General features: G+C 60.4%; 1 protein-coding gene across 5 annotated transcripts in view; it reads left to right on the top strand.

The window, feature by feature from the left end:
- SARDH (sarcosine dehydrogenase) overlaps window positions 1-19,529 on the top strand; it is a 63,282-nt gene that overhangs the window by 2,750 nt on the left and 41,003 nt on the right. For all 5 annotated transcript variants that reach the window (XM_086684414.1, XM_086684413.1, XM_086684416.1 and 2 more), the window contains 9 exons: window positions 1,079-1,438; window positions 2,772-2,950; window positions 3,995-4,174; window positions 4,864-4,987; window positions 5,200-5,300; window positions 13,272-13,376; window positions 14,514-14,643; window positions 17,115-17,201; window positions 17,492-17,582. In XM_086684414.1, coding sequence (XP_086540540.1) covers window positions 1,108-1,438; window positions 2,772-2,950; window positions 3,995-4,174; window positions 4,864-4,987; window positions 5,200-5,300; window positions 13,272-13,376; window positions 14,514-14,643; window positions 17,115-17,201; window positions 17,492-17,582 — 1,328 coding nt within the window. In that variant the 5' untranslated portion in view covers window positions 1,079-1,107. The remainder of the gene's footprint in view (window positions 1-1,078; window positions 1,439-2,771; window positions 2,951-3,994; window positions 4,175-4,863; window positions 4,988-5,199; window positions 5,301-13,271; window positions 13,377-14,513; window positions 14,644-17,114; window positions 17,202-17,491; window positions 17,583-19,529) is intronic.

The following is a 19,529-nucleotide window of genomic DNA, read 5'->3' as shown; positions in this document are numbered from 1 at the left end:
GCTTCCCCTCCCCCCACCCCCCACCCCCACGCTCCCGTCTGTGTGCCCAGGTGACTCCTTCACCATGGCCCCTGCCCCAGGCCCTCTGGGGACTGACACCTCCCTCGGTCTCCCCCCCACTGCCAAACCTGTCCCATTACCACACCGCCGTGCCGGGGGCTCTTCCTGCAGACCTGTGGGACGTGGGGCGCGGTGCTCAGGAAGATACTCTGCCCCGTGTCCTGAGCCCCCTCCCCCTGCAGCCTGCCTCTCCCCCTCTGGAGGTCATCTCTCTGGGTCCTGGATCCCCCTGACACCAGAGCTCCTGCTTGTCCTCAGCGCTCAGGTCCCCTCCCCCCTCCCTGCCCTCCCTCACCGGTGACCCTACTTCCCCAGGTCTCCTATCGGCCCCCTGCTCCCCACCTCCCCTGTGCCCCTGACACCCCCCATCCCCCAGCCCAGGGCCGGTGCTCTGTCACAGCCCGGTTCACTGTCCATGTCCGTCCACGGAGGGCGAGGAGGGACGGACAGAAGCAGGCCACTGTCGGTGGCAGGTGGCAGGGTTAGCAAGCAAGGGGCCTCGCCACGAGGCCCGTCTCGGGGCCGGGAGACAGTGGGTCTCTGCACCCACCTGCCAGATCTGAGTTTCTACAGCGGCCTTACGGGGCTCAGTCACTCGAACTGTCCAGAGGGTCTCAGCGACGCTTTGCTCCCTCGAGCCTTCGTTCCTGAAAACGGCTCCCGTTGTGGGAATGGGGGCAGAATGTACATTCCCGGGATGGGGGAGGGGGTGAGGGGCCTCTGACTGCCTGGGTCCAGCTCGTGGGTCAACCTGCAGTCATGTCCCCTCGATGACCTACTCCAGCAGCCCGCCCCTGGGCTGGCAGGGACCTCCTGCCTCCCACCACGGTCGCCCTGGGCTCGCCAATGCCCACAGGCCCTCAGTCCCTGAGCACTGGGCTGCAGGTGCACTCGGGGCCCCGGGGAGGCGGAGGAAGGAGGGCCTGGAGGGTATGGGAGGCTGTCCCCCCCGCCCCGGGTATCACCTGGTGCCGCCCCCACCCCTCCACGCCCCAGCCAGCCCTGGCTCTCTCCCCAGCTCCCTGTGGTGCGGAGTCTGGAGTCCCCATGGCCTCGCTGAGCAGAGCCCTGCGTGTGGCCGCCACATGCCCTCGCTGGAGCCGGACGCGGGGCCTGGGGCTGCGCGCCCTGACAGGCCAGGCCGGCCCCACCGCCGAGAAGAGCGTGCCGTACCGGCGGACCCTGAAGGACCCCCAGGGCCCCTCGACGGTGGCCCGGGGCCCAAGCCAGCCCCTGCCCAGCACAGCCCACGTGGTGGTCATCGGCGGGGGCAGCTTGGGCTGCCAGACCCTGTACCACCTGGCCAAGCTGGGCGTGAGCGGGGCAGTGCTGCTGGAGCGGGAGCGGCTGACCTCCGGGACCACCTGGCACACGGCAGGTAGGGGCCGGGGCAGGGGGTGCTGGAAGGGGCTGATTCCGGGTTGGCAACCCGAAGCAGCCGCGCTGGAGGAGGAGGGACAAGGAAGACGCGGGTTCACCCGAAGGTGGGGGGGCCCTCCTGGCCCCCCACGTCTCTGAAGAGCAGAGGTGGGGAGGAGGGAGCGGGGCTGCCACCGGAGCTGGGGGCCCAGACAGCTGTCTGTTCCGAGAGCGGACACCCCTCCCCAGACAGAGCCACCGTGGATGAGGGGGGTCCTCCGGCGGGTCTAGAGCACAGACGGGGAAGGAGCCATCGGGGTGATGCCGAGCGGTGTCCTCCGTGGGCACCAGGTGCGTCCGTGAGTCTCAACCTGCTAGCTAACCAGTGGGCACGCATGAAGCGCCTACGGTATGCACGCAGCCGACCCTCTGCCTTAACCCCGGGTCCTGGGTTAAGTTTGCCAGTTTCTGGGGGGTAAACACCCCCACCTTGGCTAACGTCATGCTGCCAGCGTGAGGTCACTGGACGTGGAGTTGGGAAGCAGTCCGGGCCTCGCGCTCAGGCCTGCACACCGCTGCCTCTGCCTTCCCACCGTCCCGTCGCTGTGAGACCGGCCTCAGCCCTGGCCACCCACGCCCCACACTCTGCTCTGAATGGATCAGCTTTGCTGCTCGACAGCCTGCACCTGGGCTTCTCGGTCCTGGGTCGGGGTCCTGGCCCCATCGTCACCTGCTCTGCTGTCCCGAGAGTGGAACTGTTTGGTGCCATTTAATGTCACCGTAAACTAATCATGCTGACCCCAGGGGGCTGTTGTGTCAGCCTGTGACAGGCTGAGCCCTGGGCTTGGCACGCAGAAAGTGTTCGTAAATAGGACCTTCGATAGTGCCACAATCTGAGGTGCCCAGGGGCCAGGAGCCCGGTCCCCAAATCATCTTGGACCCTGTGATTTGTTTTTAAATTTTATTTATTCTTAGAGAGAGAGAGAGAGAGAGAGAGAGAGATAGGGAGCATGCACAGTGGTGGTGGGGTGGGGGCGGAGAGAAAGAGAGAGAATCCCAGGAAGGCCTCTCCCTGTCAGCACAGAGCCCGATGTGGGGCTCAAGGTGGGGCTCGACCTCACGAACCACGAGATCGTGACCTGAGCCCCAGTCGGATGCTTAACCGACCGAGCCCCCCAGGCGCCCGGCGCTGTGATTTCTTGCTCATCTGCCTCTCCAAGTCCCCCATGGCCTTCAGAGGAAGACCCAGGCCCGCCGCCTGTTCTTTGGGAGCCCGGGGCCTGCCGGGAGGGAGGAAGGGGTGCCCCACTGTCTTGCCGGGAACTGATGGTGCCCTGCCCCTTCCCGGCCAGGCCTGCTGTGGCAGCTTCGGCCCAGCGATGTGGAGGTGGAGCTTCTGGCCCACACCCGGCGTGTGGTGAGCCACGACCTGGAGGAGGAGACGGGGCTGCACACGGGCTGGATCCAGAATGGGGGCCTGTTCATAGCATCCAACCGGCAGCGTCTGGATGAGTACAAAAGGCTCATGTCGGTGGGTGGGAGCTCGGGCGTGGCACTGGGGGGGGGGGGGGAACGGGACAGCATGGCTCAGGGAAGAAGCCCTTGCTGGCGGGCCACCTGGGACAGGCGAGCCTTGGCATGCTCGCCTTCAAAATGGGACCGTGTTGTGGAGCACGGTCGCCGAGCCCCGGACACAGGGGAGGCCCCACAGTGGAGCTGTTACCGTCACCGGGCTGTGCTCAGGGGAGGCAGGATCAGTAGGAGGTCGCATTCACCAGGAGGCGTCCCCGACAAAGAGAAAGCTTTATGCTGCTGAAGAGCCTCGTATTGAGGTGGGGACATGGGTGAGGCCGGCTTCTCCCGCCATCTGTCCCCTTATAGAGCACCGACCGAATGCCCGCTCAGGGCGCAGTGAGCAGTGTGGCCAGCAGGGGCTCATTGTCACAGGGATGCTGAGTCCCCTGGGACCCCAGGCTGCAGGCAGGGGCAGCTGGCTTCACCAGGGCAGGTGTGGGTTCCTGGGCAGAGGCGCTGGCCCCATTCGGCCTCATCCTGCCCCTGGGCTCGCTCCTCAGCTGGGACCGAGGCCTCCAAAGAAAGCCCCAGCCCCAGCCCCAACCTTCTAGCCCAAGTTCCCAGCAGCTCCCTGAAGCCTCAGCCACTTTCATTCTGAGACAGAGAACCCAATTGGCTCAGCTTCTTTCTAGTTGGGTGGGGCCTGTCCCCTTGTGATACCTGGGGACACTTGATTGGCTGCCCGGGGGCCAATCAAATGTGCCGGTGTGGCCAGTCCTGCTAAGCCAGGGACCTGGGACCCAGGATCGGGTTGGCCTCCTGGGAGCTGGTCCGACCGGGGAATCTGGTCCTCAAGCCCAAAATGTTTGTTTCTGTAAGAAGCCCCTTCCTCACCAGAGACTGGTCTGAGCCCGTTAGGGGTGTCAACCACATAAGCCATTATCACCCCATGTCCCCAGGGGAACTTCCTGGAGGAGGCAAGGTTGGAGCTGCAGCTCGGAGGCCCAGAGGATATCTATGCTCCCCGAGGACTGACTTACCTGCCTTTGGGTCCCTCTAGTTGGGCAAGGCGTATGGCGTGGAGTCCCACGTGCTAAGCCCGGCCGAGACGAAGGCACTGTACCCGCTGATGAACGTGGACGACCTGTATGGGACCCTGTATGTGCCGCATGACGGTACGATGGACCCGGCCGGCACGTGTACCGCCCTCACCAGGGCTGCTGCTGCCCGGGGAGCCCAGGTACCAAAGGCCGCCTGGCCCTGTGCCCCCCGCTCCTGGCCCCAGGAACCCCAAGAGCCCAAGGAAAGGAAACAGGTGCCATTCTCTCTGCTGTGTGACCTTGGGCCGGGGACAGCCTCTCTGAGACTTTTGATCTGCCCCTGCAAAGGTGGGCGGTGCCTCGGGGGATGTCAGCCTTCCTTCCTTCCCCGAGGCTCTGGCCGTGCTAGACAAGGGAGTCCTCTCCGGATCTCTTCTTGTGTTTCTCGTCTTTTATGAGATAAACACAGAGTTGTAGAACTTATTGGAAAGGACAGAAAAGCAAAAGAGAAGAAATGAAAATCACCCAGAGGGAAAAAATGTTGAGATTTTAGTTTGACCCCAAATACGTGTTTAGGAAGATACACTTGTATACAACGTGGAAGCAAGCCACACTGATCGGTGACCTTTTTACCGAAGGACTAGACCACAGACACCCGTTAGCGACTCGAGCCTTGCTTTTTAAAAGCCACTTTGTGAGAAAGAGCCCCGGGTCTGGGATCAAGTTCCCTAAGTCAAGGAGCTCCTGGGGCTAGTTTCCAGCGCCATGGTCTCCCCACTTCCCCGATGGTGCCCCAGGTCCCGTCCAGGCGAGGCGGGGGGACATCAGGGGTGATCAGCACCCTCGGGGAGCCCTGCATGGCTCTGGAAGCAGCCCCTCTCGCCCCCAGATCATCGAGAACTGCCCCGTGACCGGCATCCGTGTGCGGACCGATGACTTCGGGGTGCGGCGGGTCGCAGCCGTGGAGACAGAGCACGGCTCCATCCAGACGCCCTGCGTGGTCAATTGTGCAGGTGAGCAGGACTGTCCCCTGGCTCTCGGGTGGCCACGCTGGCTGCTCCCTCAGCCGGGCCTTTCTCTGGGGGGGGGGGGGGGCAGGGAGGGGCCTGGGTGTGATGTAGAGGAATCGCCCCGGGACAGAGGTGCCTGCACAGGCGCCCCACCCCACCTGGCCGGCCGCCTCTCCAGGCACAGCAGTGCTGACCTATCCCTGCTCTGCCCGCAGGAGTGTGGGCCAGCGCTGTGGGCCGGATGGCCGGAGTCAAGGTCCCGCTGGTGGCCATGCACCATGCCTACGTCGTCACCGAGCGCATTGAGGGGATCCAGGTACATAGACTGTGGGAGGCGCAGGGACCTGGCTCTGAGCCCTAGCACTTGGCAGGGGGCTCGCCACCCTGAGCCTCAGCCACCTCATCTGTGAAATGGGCATCATAACCCCGGGTGTTTGGAAGGGGTGACGGTTAAATGAAGTAACACGGGTGTGACCCTGCTGGTGCTGACCCCCTTGACCCTCGGGGCAGAGCTCCGCACTGACGCCCATGGTTGTCCTGCCTGGTGCAGTCAGTCAGTGCTTTGCCATGTTCTGTGCCCCAGGTAGCTCTTCGGGGGACCCCCGTGTGTCTGCGTCCCCCAGATATGCCCCGGGTGCCAGTCCTGGCACGGATTCCCCACCCTCAGGTCCTCCCCAAGGGAGACCCCTCCACCCCTCCAGCCCTCCGTCCTTCACCCCTTCATCCCTCCCCCCTCCTTCGCCTCTCCCTCCCTCCACCCCTTCACCCCTCCTTCCACCCCTCCATCCACCCTCCAGCCCTCCACCCTCCAGCCCTCCATATTTCTACACCTTCATCCCTCCCCCCTCCCTTGCTCCGCTCCCTCCCTCCACCCCTCCACCCCTCCCTCCACCCCTCCACCCCTCCCTCCCTCCCTCCACCCCTCCACCACTCCCTCCAGCCCTCCACCCTCCAGCCCTCCACCCTCCAGCCCTTCATCTTTCTACACCTTCATCCCTCCCCCCTCCCTTTCTCCGCTCCCTCCCTCCCCTCCTCCACCCCTCCCTCCCTCCCTCCACCCCTCCACCCCTCCCTCCAGCCCTCCACCCCTCCACCCCTCCCTCCAGCCCTCCACCCCTCCCTCCCTCCCTCCACCCCTCCACCCCTCCCTACACCCCTCCACCCCTCCCTCCCTCCCTCCACCCCTCCACCCCTCCCTCCCTCCCTCCACCCCTCCCTCCAGCCCTCCACCCCTCCACGCCTCCCTCCAGCCCTCCACCCCTCCACCCCTCCCTCCCTCCCTCCACCCCTCCCTCCATCCCTCCACCCCTCCCTCCCTCCCTCCACCCCTCCACCCCTCCCTCCACCCCTCCACCCCTCCCTCCCTCCCTCCACCCCTCCACCCTTCCCTCCCCCCTCCATCCCTCCCTCCCTCCCTCCACCCCTCCCTCCCTCCCTCCACCCCTCCCTCCCTCCCTCCACCCCTCCACCCCTCCCTCCCTCCCTCCACCCCTCCCTCCCTCCCTCCACCCATCCACCCCTCCCTCCCTCCCTCCGCCCCTCCACCCCTCCCTCCACCCCTCCACCCCTCCCTCCCTCCCTCCACCCCTCCACCCCTCCACCCCTCCCTCCAGCCCTCCAACCTCCAGCCCTCCATCCTACCCCTCCACCCCACCCCCCTCCCTTCGCCCCCCTCTCCCTCCACCCCTCCCCCTCCCTCTGCCCCTCCCTCCCTCCCTCCGCCCCTCCACCCCTCCCTCCATCCCTCCACCCCTCCACCCCTCCCTCCCGCCCTCCACCCCTCCACCCCTCCCTCCAGCCCTCCAACCTCCAGCCCTCCACCCTCCAGCTCTCCATCCTACCCCTCCACCCCACCCCCCTCCCTTCGCCCCCCTCTCCCTCCACCCCTCCCCCTCCCCCTCCCTCTGCCCCTCCCTTCCTCCACCCCTCCACCCCTCCCCTTCCTTTTGCCCCTCCCTCCTTTCACCCCTCCACCCCTCCCTCACTCCCGCCCTCCAGCCCACCGTCCTTCTACCCCTTCATCTCTCCCTCCCTCCCTCATCATCCATCTGTTTATTAACCCATTTACCTCCCATTCGATGTAACCCTCCCTCCTTCACCCTGCTCACATCCCGCAAACATTGCAGCGTCTCAGGCCCTATCCTAGAAACCAGGGCTGTGACGTGACGGAGAGAAGGACCCAGTTCTTGTCTGGGTGAAGCTGGGGGGAGGTGCGGACAGGCAAAGGAGCAAATTCGGAGCAGGCTGATGGGGGCGCAATGGCAGTGGTGGGGCAGGGCTCTGAGGAGGCCGGCACAGGGCTTCTTCCCGGACTCCCAGCCCAGGGAGGGAGTGCAGGAAGAGGGCAGGAGGAGGGCGGTGCGGGACCCACAGGCAGTTCAGAGAGGGGCCCGACGGTGGTGGTGGGAGAGTGGGAGGTGGGACCCCGCAAAGAGGGTCTTGGAGCCTCCTCTCTGCCCTGGAAGAGCCTGGCTTCCCTCGTCAGTGGCTGGCTGCTAGGTGGCCTCCCCACCACTCCTGCCCCTGCTCCTGTTCGTGAATGACTTTAATGTGATGCCACCGAGGCCTCCAAAGGGCTGCTCTGTGCCACGTGCTCCCTGATTCTGTGGGGAGGGCTCCCCGGGTGCCGCCAGGGGTCGCCCTCAGGCCACCGTGGGCTCAGACTACAGCTGGGGAAAGCTGGGGACAGCCTGTGGGCAGGACAGGGGCTGTGTCCCGGGGAGGGATCACTCTCCTTGGGTGGCCACAGGGCTGTGCTACCCTGGGCACCCCTGAGGGTCTGACCCAGGGCTGAGTCCAGGCCAAGCACTGCCCCCAGCTCCTCTATGACCTGGCGCCTTCCCTCTCTGGGCCTGGTGTCTGTGGCTGACAAACAGAGTGCCCAGTGCTCTCTGCTGGTCTGGCTTTCCCACCAACCTCTGCCCGCTTCTGCAGAAGCTATTCTGCTTGGGCACCAGGCTCGGGGGCTGCATTTCAGCCCCCAATAATGCAGCCAGGAAAGTCATAGTGCTGGGTGGGCCTCAGTTTCCTTTTCTGCAAAACAACTGATAACCATATGGATTGCACAGGGCTGCGCGAGGTGAAGGGCCAAACACGGTGCTTGGCCTGTAGCCGATGGTGAGGATGACGATGACCAGGACCAAGGGGGCACAGAGGGGTCTGGCCAGCTGGTGCTTCAGAAGAAGAGATTAGGGAAAGCTGGAACAATCCGGAAGGCTTCCCAGAGGAAGTGGCCAACAGGTTTTGGATGGATGGGGGGCAGGAGAAATAATGCAAGGGAGTGGGCTGAGGTCCGGAGGCAGAGACATCAGTGGGACGGGGTCATACCTGGGGGGGGGGGGGGCTTCTGCGTGGAGATGGCAGTGAGAGTGCCCAGAGGACGCCTTGGGGCTGAACTGAGCATGTGCTGGGCACTCAAGGCAGCTCAGTGTGCTGGGGCCAGGAGCTGGGGACACTGATCCTGCTGGAGCAAAAGTCTGGGACTTCCCTGGCCACCAGGTGTCCCCACTGTCCTGCTCTATGGAGCTCCAGAGTTTCTGTTTCGCTTGTAGAGTGGTAGTGACAATGGAAGTAATGATATGATGATTACTGTTTCCGAAGTGCTCCGTTACGGAGAACTTCTTACACGTTCTTGACAACAGTCCTTCGACTGTTGTCTTCGACAACAGTCCTCCTAGTTGTCCAGCTAACTAGGAGACTGGAGTGGGAGGGAGGGGCATCCACCAGGTTATCCCTTTTGGTCTCTGCGTGGAGACGGGGCAGAGGAGTCCCACATCATGTGCCCGTCTCCAGGGTAAGTGGTCCATGAGGGAAGGCAGCTCCTCCAGAGCCAAAGAGCAGCAGGGGATGTGGCGTCTCCTGACTCTTGGTCACTTTCTAAAGTGATTTTGGTTTGTTTTTGGTGAAATGACTAGGCAGTGTTCGCAATATAATGACAATGTAAATATTGTTAACTCCTGAGCAAAATAGTGTCTGACTTTTGTGTTTCCTGGAGTTATTGTTTTCCAGTTGCTCAGTTTTCTATGTAACTGTCACTAATTCTATCTATCTATCTATCTATCAACATTACCTTCATCCCCCCAAACCCCATACCCATTTTCAGTCACTCCCCATTTCCCACCCAACCCTCAGTCTTAGATAATCACTAATCTGATTTCTATCTCTATAGATTTTCCTATTCTGGACATTTAATAAAATGAAATCATACCATATATGACCTTTTGCGTCTGACTTCTTTCACTCAGTATGACATTTTCAAAGTTCATCCATGTGGCGCATATATCAGAATTTCATTCCTTTCAATGGCTAACTAATATTCTATCCTAGACCACCTTTTATTTGTCCAGTCATCTGTTGACGGACATTTGAGTTGTTTCCACTTTTTGGCTGTTATGAATAATGCTGCTATGAACACTCATGAACATGTTTTTGTGTTGACATATGTGTTCATTTCTCTTGAGTAGATATCATGGAGTGGAATTGCTGAGTCACATAGTAACTCTATGTTTAACTGTTTGAGGAACTGTCAGATTGTTTTCAAAGCACATGCACTGTTTTACGTTCCCACGCACAGTGGGTGAGGGTTGTGACTTCTCCAAGTCCTCGCCACCACTGGTGATTCTCTCTCTTTGATCCCAGCCATCCTAGTGGGTGTGAGGTGGGATCTCACTGGGGTTTCGAGCTGCATTTCCCTACTGGCTAATGATGGTGAGCGTCTTCCCATGTGCTTACTGGCCATTCGTGCATCTTCTTTGGAGAAATGTCTATTCAGACACCTTGCTCATTTAAATTGGGTTACTGGTCTTTGTATTGAGTTATAAGAGTTCCTGTTATATGCTGGATACAAGTCTCTTATCAGATTTATGCCTTCCAGATACTTCCTCCCATTCTGTGGGTTGTCTTTTCCCTTTCTTGATGGTGTTGTTGGCAGCACAAAAGGGCTTGATTTTGGTGAAATCCAACTTACGGATTGTTTCTTTTGTTGCTTGTGCTTCTGGGGTCATATTTCAGAAGGCATTTCCTAACCCAAGACCACAAAGACTTACTCCCGTGTTTTCTTCTAAGAATCGTATAGTTTAGCTCTTACTCTTAGGTCTAGGACCCACTTTGACTATGGTTCGTGTGTGGTGTGAGGTAGGGGCCCAGCCTCCTTCTCTGCGTGTGGCTGTCCAGCTGCACGGGCACCACGTGTTGACGACCGTGGCTTCCTCCTCACGTGGCCTTGGCATCCTTGTGGAAAAGCAGTGACCATAAACGTGTGGGTTTATTTCTGGACTCTCATCCCCATTTGTGATCTATATGCGTATCCTTGTGTTAGTGTCTTGATTACAATGGTCTTGTAGTGAGTTTTGAAATCAGGAAGCATGAGTCTCCCAGCTTGGTCCTTCTTTTTCAAGATGGTTTTAACTATTCTGGGTCCCTTGCATTTCCATATGAATTTTAGGATCAGTTTGTCAATTTCTGCCAAGAAGCCCGCTGCGATTTTAACGGTGATCATGTTGAATCTGGATCTGTTTGGAGAGCACATCATCTTAGCAATATTAAGTCTTCATTTTGTAATCATGGGATGTCTTTCCACTCGTTCAGGCCTCCTTTAATTTCTTTCAAAAATATTGCTGAGTTTTCAGAGTACAAGTTTTGCACTTCGTTTGTTGAATTTGTGGGTATTTTTAAATTCTTTTTGATGACGTAGGTGGAATCATTTTCTTAATTTCATTTTTTTTTTTTTTTTGCTCATCATTAGTGAAGTGAAGAAATACAATAATTTTTGTCTGTTACGCATTGATCTTGTATCCTGCCACCTTATTGAACTATTTTGTTAGTTGTAACAGTTTTTTAGTGGGTTCCTTAGGGGTTTCTATATGTAAGATCACGTCATCTGCAACAAGAAAGTTTTGCTCCTTCTTCCAATGTTAATGCCTCTCATTATTTTTTCTTGTCTAATTGCTGCCTCAGCTAGAACCTCCGATATGATGCTGAGTAGAAGTGGTGAGGTAGACCTATCATTAGGCTAACCTTAAAGGAAGAGCTGAAAATAAGTATGTTTTAGCTGTGGGTGTGTCTTAGATACCCTTTGTCAGGAAGTTCCCTCCTATTTCTAGATTGCTGAGTGTTTTTGTCATGAAGGATGTTGGAAATCCTTTTTCTGCATCTATTGAAATGATTGGTTTTCATCCTTTAGTCTGTTGCTATGGTGTATCACAAGGATTTATTTTCAGATGTCAAGCCAACCTTGCATTCCTGGGATAACCCCCATTAGGTCATGGCATACACTCCTCTTGTATGCTTCTGGGTTCAGTTGGCTGGTATTTTGTTGAGGTTATTTGCATGTATGTTCGTAACTGTCACATTTCCACCCCCCCCCCAACATTTCAACATGTCTGTCAACTAGCTCTCAATAGTATGTTCTGCACAACTCGTGCACACCAGAGAAATCACATACGGTCTCTATGTCCCATTCTCCCCGCCCCGGAGGAAGCCTTCTGCTCTTCTGAGTGGCTCTTTTCTGGGCTGCCTGCCTCTTGGCCTCTGCTCAGCTCTGACCCTGGGGCCGTCTTCACGCCTCTTCTGTTTGGATCCTTGATGTGCATGCGCTCTGGTTGCTTACTGAGAAGGGGCATATGGGAAGTAAAATGTTTTCGTGTTCATCCATGTCTGAAATAATCCTTATTCTTTCCGGACACTTGATTGAGGGATTGACGGGGTCTAGAATTCTCCATCTAAAATTGTCTGTGGATAGGGCACCTGGGTGGCTCAGTCGGTTAAGCACCAGACCTCAGCTCAGGTCGTGATCTCACAGTTTGTGAGTTCAAGCCCCGCATCGGGCTCTGTGCTGACAGCTCGGAGCCCGGAGCCTGCTTTGGATTCTGTGTCTCCCTCTTTCTCTTCCCCTCCCCCGTTCATGCTCTGTCTCTCTCTGTCTCAAAAACAAATAAACGTTAAAAAAAATTTTTTTTAAATAATAAAATAAAATTGTGGAATTTTGGAGACTCCGCTCCAGGTCCTTCAGCCTCCAGGATGCTATTCCCATGTTTCACCCCAGCATGCCTCGGTGCCAGCCTGTCCGTTCATGGGGCGTGATAGGACTCCTTTAATATGGAGATTCATGACTTTCAATCTGAGAAGTTGTCCAGGTTCATTGCTCTGATGTTCCTCTACTCCATTTCCTCTGTTTGTCTTTCTGGAACCCCCGATAAGGTGGATGTTGGACCTTTAGGGTTGACCTCGTGATTTCCTTATTTTTTCCTTTCCTGATTTCCATTTCTTCATCTTGTTTAGCTTCCTATATGGAAGATGGTCTTATCCAACCCGCCTGTTGCATTTTTCATTTTGATGATCATCTCCTGTTTCAAGACCTCTTTCTTGATCAGGGATTGTTCCTTTTCCATGGCACCTTATTTCACGGACCCAGTCTTGTCACAGCTCCGAAGTCCCCGGTTTCACTTTTAAGTCCACAGGCCGACTGGAAGCTTGGAGAGGGAGGGCATCTCACAGGGGGTGAGGGTGAGCCATCCTTTTTGGCGAGCGGCCCTGGTGTCAGCATCTGGAGCCTTCCACGGGCCACTTCGTGTCTCCACAGTAGGGTCCCTGGGCTGCTGTCGAGGGGGAACAAGAGCCCACTCCTCACCACCCAGAACCTGGAGACTCACTCCTCCAGCCCGTGGGGCTGTCCCCAGGCCGGGCCTTAGCTGGGGAGGACGGAGGGGATCTGGGCCCACTGCTTTGAAGAGACCCTGGCCTGTCTTCCCGTTCACACACATTCTCTTTGTCTCCCACTCACACATGTGCACACGCATACACACATTCTCACATCCACACGTGTGTGCACACACACCATGCAGTCTGCCCGTCGGCCCCTGCAGAGGGAGCTGGGTTGCCACAAGCTGGGTCTCTACGGATTGGAGGGGATGGAGGGTGGCACTGGCTCAACTTGTGCAGTCTCCCCGCCCCGAACCCGAGCTGGGGCGTGGCCTCCGCTCCACACCCTCCAGCGTTGGTTCCTTTCTCCTGCGTGCGCTTGTCCCCCCGCGGCTCTCCTAGCGTTGTGGGCTATTCCTCATCCCTCCCGCCTCGCTCTCCTTATGGCTGCTGTTTTATGGGGTTTGGGGAAGGGGAGACTTGAGCGGGGGTGGTTTGTCCACAGTGTAGCCTGAGACCCCGGGTCCACTCTGCCCTCCTACAAGAAGGAGGCACCATAGTCCACCGTGGGCCTGTGCCCCCTGGTGGAGGTACTAGACCCACGGCCCAGCCCTGGCTGACCCTGAGGCCTCTCTGCTCTGCCTTCCAGAACATGCCGAATGTCCGCGACCACGATGCCTCTGTCTACCTCCGCCTCCAAGGAGATGCCTTGTCTGTGGGTGGCTATGAGACCAACCCCATCTTCTGGGAGGAGGTAAGACACAGAGGGATCGGGGAGGGGGGTGGTTCAGGGCTGTGTCTCCGTGTGGAGAAGCCTTCCTCCAGGAAGCCCACCTTCCTGAAGCTCCTCGGGTGCACACCTGAGAAATGGCAGGTCCCTGGGCCCCAGAAGGGCCAACTCGGTTTTCTCTGAACGTGGCACACAGGTAGACCCAGACCTGGGGCAGGGAGAGGGCTGGCCTCAAACAGCAGTAGTTACAGGCTGTGGAGATGTCAAATCACAGCTTTGGAAGACAACAAAAACGTTAAAACCCTGTGTCCACAGCAAACAACCCTGAGCCCGGACCCACGGCAGTGGCGTCTGTCCGGGCCCCGCGGCTCTCCCGGCAGCTTCTGGGGCTGCATGGAAGTCGGGCGGCCCCCTCGGCCCCCTCGAGCACGCCTGGGCCGCCCCCGCTCCTGGGTTCATGCAGACATCGAATGATTAAGTGACAACCTTGGGTCAGATTCTGTTTTACTTCCTGGGGACAGAGGGAGAGCAGCACGAAAGCCCCTGTCCCGGGGTGCCTGTGTTTGGCCGGGGAGACCCACAGTAAACAGACAAGCAGCGGTGACCTGTGCTGAAGGAAGCCAGCGGGTTGGGAACAAGCCTCGTAAGAGTGGAGGCCTATGCTTCGTGCCGTGGTCAGGCAGGGCCCCCCGAGGAGGTGATGTCAGAGCAGAGCCCCCCTGGAGAGAGCACGGTCGGTGAGGAGCTGCCTCAGACCGGGGGTGAAGGCCCCGAGGTCTGGCCAAGCTTGTCCTTGAACTGAAGGAAGGTCAGCGTGGCCGTGGGCCAGTGGTGGACGGGGGCAGGGCCTGCCCTTGTAGGCCTCAGTGGGCCACAGAGTCACGGGGAGCCACAGGGCTGCTGGAGACCAAGAGAGGGCATGGTCTGACTTAGGAGAAGGTCAAAGGAGGGTAGGAAAGCAGGGTGACCAGGTGGAGGCCATTGCAAGAGTCCAGCGCAGAGCTGGGGGGCCTGGGCCAGCATGGGGGAAGGGAGGGGATGGGCCCCACTGATGGGTTGGTGCAGGAGACCTGAGGGGCCCAGCCCTGTCACCCCCCCAACCCAGGGGAGACTGGCCGGGCTCGGCTCCCACTGGGCGGCTCCCCCCACCCGCCTCCCCAGGTGTCAGACAAGTTTGCCTTTGGCCTCTTTGACCTGGACTGGGACGTGTTCACCCAGCACATCGAAGGTGCCATCAACCGCGTCCCAGTGCTGGAGAAGACGGGGGTCAAGTCCACAGTCTGTGGCCCGGGTGAGTGAGGAGGCTGGAAGCAAGGGCAGGCATGCTGGGTCCTTCTGCCCGAGACCGAGGCTGGCCTGTGTCGGGCACGGACCTGGGCCGTCCCTGCCGCGAGCAGGACAGACACGACACCCCTGTTGCCGTCCCAGCAGAAGCACTGGGACTCCCACTGGGTGTCTCCCCCACCCCCTCTTTCTTCCTGGCACACACAGGGTCCCTTTAATCCTCAGTCAAGGCAAAAACACGGGTAGGGCCGGCCTTGCCCCATATCAGGCCTGGGGAGATAGGTTCGGAAAGACACAGTGTTGTCCAAAGAGGAAACTTTGTGTCTGAGGCTCTGGGTGCCTCAGTGTCCTCGTCTGTGAAATGGGTGACAGCGTACCTACTCAGCAGGAGCGGAGCAAGGAGGAGAAGCCACATGTGAGGCGCGGGGCACGGCCCGGACCAGCAGACTGCCGTCAGTCCTGAGGGGAAGGGGTTAGCCGGAGGCCGGAGAGTAACGGGTCATCCACAGCCATGCAGGGGGTGAGGGGCCGGCCAGGACAGGAGAGGGGAAGGTTCTGATGCCCAGGGGCCTGTGGCCTGCCGGGGCGGGGGGCCAGCCCTCTCCACCCGGTGCCCCTGGAGCCGCTTGAATCTGTTGGGCTCGTGAGGCGGCCCAGCCGCGGTGGGCAGGATGGACGTGCCCCTGAGTGCTGGACTCGGGGTGCAGGGCGTGGGCGGGGGACCGAAGGCTCGCTGCCCTTCCCCCCACAGCTTCCCCGGGCTTGCATGGGGCTGGCAATGAGAAGCACAGGCCTGAAACGATTCCAGGGGCCCGAGTCACCCGGGAACATCCTCTGTTTAATTGGACTGGGGAGTCATTGCTCCCAGGGAGCCCTATCTGGGGGGGATGTGTGTGTGAAGACATCTTGTGTCTGGCTTCCGGCCTGTGGGGGAGGGTTCGCGGGGAACGGAGCGCTTCCCCTTGCCAGGGAGGACGAGAGCGGTCAGTGGTCTTTGGCTTCCAGAACAGAACTGGGAAGTCCCAGGCCCCCTTGACTCCGGGGCATCCGGGGGCGGGCAGAGCTCCCATTCCGGGTCCCAGGGGTCCCGGCCAAGGTGGGGGCCCCATCTGTGCTGCCCAAACATCCCATCATTCTGCATCCATCCCCAAGCTGCTCGGTCGTGAGTCATTGGCTGAACGTTCAAGAGACTCTCGTCCCCCCCCCCCCCCCCCCCCCCCACGAAGCTCTCTCCTCAGATGCCCCGTGAGGTTGTCCTCACCTTCCTGTCCGCCTGGAAACATCCCCAGCCCTCCCGAAGCGCTCCCCGGGTGGGTGACCCAGCCACACCACTGTCACCCTCGCCCTCGCCACCCCTGTGCCCCCTGCCACCGCCAGACCCCCCCCCCCCCCGCTCCTCCCCCAGGGCCCGGGAAGCTCCCGACCTTCCTCACACGGGGTCGTGTCCGTCCCCATCCTGCGCGGGACAGACCCGCGCAGAGGTTGAGAACTCGGGCTGGGGGTCAGGCAGCCCTGAGCCGGCTTCTGGCTCCCTGCTTCACTGGCAGGGTGATCCAGTTTCCGCATCTGTTCCATAGTTAGTGACCATGGTGCCTACCAGAAGGGTCACTCACACCGCCCCTCCTCCCGCCGTCATTTCTTCCCAGACATTCTCTGTTTTGCTTATTTGCGTATTTACCGTCCCCTCTTGTCAGCTGCCTGAGGGGTGGGAGCAGTGATGGTCGGAGCCGAGCCCTGGGCACATTCCTTGGGGCGGCAAGTATTTGTTAGATGGACTAACTCACAGCCCTGTGAAGTCAGTGCCATGGTCCCCGTTTGACAGATGAGGACACTGAGGCTCAGAGAGGTGAAGTGACTCGGCCAGGGTCACAGGGCTACGAAAGGGTAAAGCAGGGTTCAAGCCCAGGATTGTGGCTACAAAGCTCAGCCCTTTATAATGATTCCCCGAGGGTCCCTTGCCCTCCGTGCTCTGGGTTCCGCCTGTGACACACCTTCGGCCGACAGAGCAGAAACCCCCGTCCCTCTCCCGGAGAACTTGGGGTCAGCCCTTCATTCGGGGACGTTTATCGAACACCTGCTGTTTGCTGGGCCCCATGCTAGGCCTTGGGACACAGTACTGAGTGGAGCCCCGTCCCTGCCCTCATGCACTCGTGGTCCAGTGGGTGAGAATGACCAGCAGTGATGCGGCAGGAAGGTGGTGCCCTGTGATGGGGGCTTGAGGGAAAGGCCCCTCCTCAGCAGGAGCAGAACCCGGTCCCAGCAGGGTGGTTCTGACAGTAAATGCTGAGGAGCTCGGGAGCGTGGCAGGAGCAGTCAGGGAGGCCCCCTGGAGGAAGTGGCATTGAGCGGAGTGGTGAGGATGGGGAAAGTCTGGGTGAAGGGGCAGCGGCAGACCCCGCTCCAATCACTGCCCTCTCGGGAGACCCCACCCCGGGTGCATATGGCCCGGGGAGAGCTTCAGGCCCCCCTCCCTTTCAGAGTCCTTCACACCTGACCACAAGCCCCTGATGGGGGAGGCACCTGAACTCCGAGGGTTCTTCCTGGGCTGCGGTTTCAACAGTGCAGGTGCGTGTGAGAGGCCCCTCCTTGACACCCACCACCCTGATCTTAAAGCTCCCCCAGGCAAAGAAAAAAGAAAGGTTCCCCGGACAGAGTGTGGGGGGCTCAGGAGCACAGCGGCCCCTGGCAGGGGTGAGGACAGAGGAGGGCCGCAGGGAGGGGTGTGGTCCTGTTAGCAGCAGTACACCACCCCTCCAGGGTTCGGGGGGTGATGCTGGCTGTGGACACGGAAGGGGCATGATATTGGGGTGGGGGCTCCGGGGCGGATGGCAGACCTCTGGCCCTACTCCTTCTAGGAATGATGCTGGGTGGCGGCTGTGGGCAGGAGCTGGCCCACTGGATCGTCCACGGGCGCCCAGAGAAGGACATGTACAGCTATGACATCAGGCGAGTGTGCACCAGAGACCGTGGGCGGGGCGGCTGCTTAGCGGTGCCCTGGGATTAGGTAGAGCCGGGTATATAGCGAGGGCTATTTAGAAAGGAGCCTTCTCTGAAATCCAGAGGGCTTCTTGGAAGAGGCACCAGTAAGGGAAGAAGGGGGAGAAGGCTGCCAGCAGGGGCGGTTCTGCAGGTTCCCGGGGTTTGGCAGATTCACGGCCCTTGACAGTTTCCGGGATTTCTTGTCCCAGTGTCCTCCTCGACCCGCCGGATGGCTCCAGGATCAGCAGCGGGATCGCCTCATCCCATTTGGCAGATGGGGAGACTGAGGCCTGGGGAGCAGGAGGGACCCCACACGTTGCCCAGGGAGTGAGGCTGAGTTGGGTGGTTATGATCAGTGCGTGCGCAGCAGCTGGGAGTCAGACGGCCCCGAGCCCAGAGGCCAGCTGAACATTCACGTCCAAGGTGGCGGGAATACATCAGACCCGGTGCCCAGCGCTCTCCTCACCGTAGCCCCGGGTAATGACGCGCGTGCTGCTAATGTCGGGGGCAGCCAGGGCGTCTGTGTAGGCACAACTCTATGTGTCACGTCTGCAAGGAAGCGCTAGACAAGCCTGAGCCGGGGGGGGGGGGGGGGGGGCGCTGTCGTCAGAGCAGGGGGAGGGGGTCCTGGTCTCCATCACCCTCTGCAGGCGGGGCGAAGGCACTCACTCCCAGGCAGGGTCCGGAGGGTGGGTGTTGGTGGGGCCGGGGTGTCGTGCAGGGGGCAGTCGAGGCGACGGCTTGGAGGGGCGCCCCTGTGGGCAGGCAGCCCGTTCCGTTACTGCTCCTGACAGACAGCCTCCCTGGGGAGACCCCAGGAGACCCCAGCTGCCCGGGGTGGGCGGGGGGGGTGCTGGGGTGCTGGTTCCGCTCAACATGCCCCCTGCTCCTCTGCTAACCTCACCCCTCCTGGCCTGATGAAGACATTAGACCCGCTGGGGAAGTGGGGGGGATGTCTGGACCTCACAGAGGCAGACAGACAGACACTGAGATTCCCCCACGGCCACCCCCTCCACGGCGCCTGGCACAGCTCTGCTCTGTGGCTGCCTCCGAGCCCGTCTGGGGCTGCGCCCACGCGCTCCCAAGAGAGGAATGTTCCAGAAATGATAGCTTCAAGGGGCCTCGGGGATGGGCCGGTCCAAGCCCCTCCTGCTACAAACGGCGAGAAGAGGCACCGATGCGGGCGGCCGCTTGTCTGAAGTCGCCCAGTGTGGGCGCCAGAGCAGGCAGGGACGCAGCACCTCGCCTCCCTCGGGGGCGAGGGCTCCGGCACAGGAACAGACCGCCGCGTCAGGGCTCACCCCAGGCCTCGGCGGGCGGCCTCCCGGTGCCGCAGCGTCCACGGCTGCAGAACGGGGCTGGCATGCCTGCCCCCCTCCTGGGCTGGGGGAGGCCTGGCGGGGAGGGGGTGCACGGTCCTGGATTCAGCAGGAAGCCCCGAGGCTGCCTGTGAAACCCCTGCCCGGTTAGGAACGGGTCTGGGCCTCCCGTCGTCAGCTGCCTTGCCTGGCAGGAGTGTTTTGTGGGCTGGTTCGTGGCGGGGAGGCTGGGCCTGGGCGTCACAGGCTGGGAGCCAGATGGTATGGTGGGGGGAGAGGGGCGGCGGGGAGCCCCTATGAGCTGGCGCCTGGGGGGGGTAGAGGGGGGGCAGTGAACTAGCCCACTCACCCTTGTGGCTCAGGCAGAGGGTTTCCCCATCTGTGAAATGGGGGTGATGACTCACCTCTCGGTGGAGCGCATCTGGGACTCGCTTGTACGCGTCCCGGTGCCTGGCACGGGCAGGGTCTGGGGTGTAGGCCGGGACTGTTAGTGAAAGCCCTTGGGTCCGAGTAACCGGGAGGAGGCGTCATCGTCTGAGCGCTGAGGGTGGCCGGACCCTAGCCCCGGCTTGGGCCCCCTGCTCACAGGAGGAGT

The sequence above is a fragment of the Puma concolor genome, chromosome D4, assembly GCF_028749965.1.
Source record: "Puma concolor isolate L17-30 chromosome D4, mPumCon1.1.hap2, whole genome shotgun sequence".
Taxonomy (NCBI): domain Eukaryota; kingdom Metazoa; phylum Chordata; class Mammalia; order Carnivora; family Felidae; genus Puma; species Puma concolor.
This window is presented reverse-complemented; position numbering and strand designations above follow the sequence as displayed.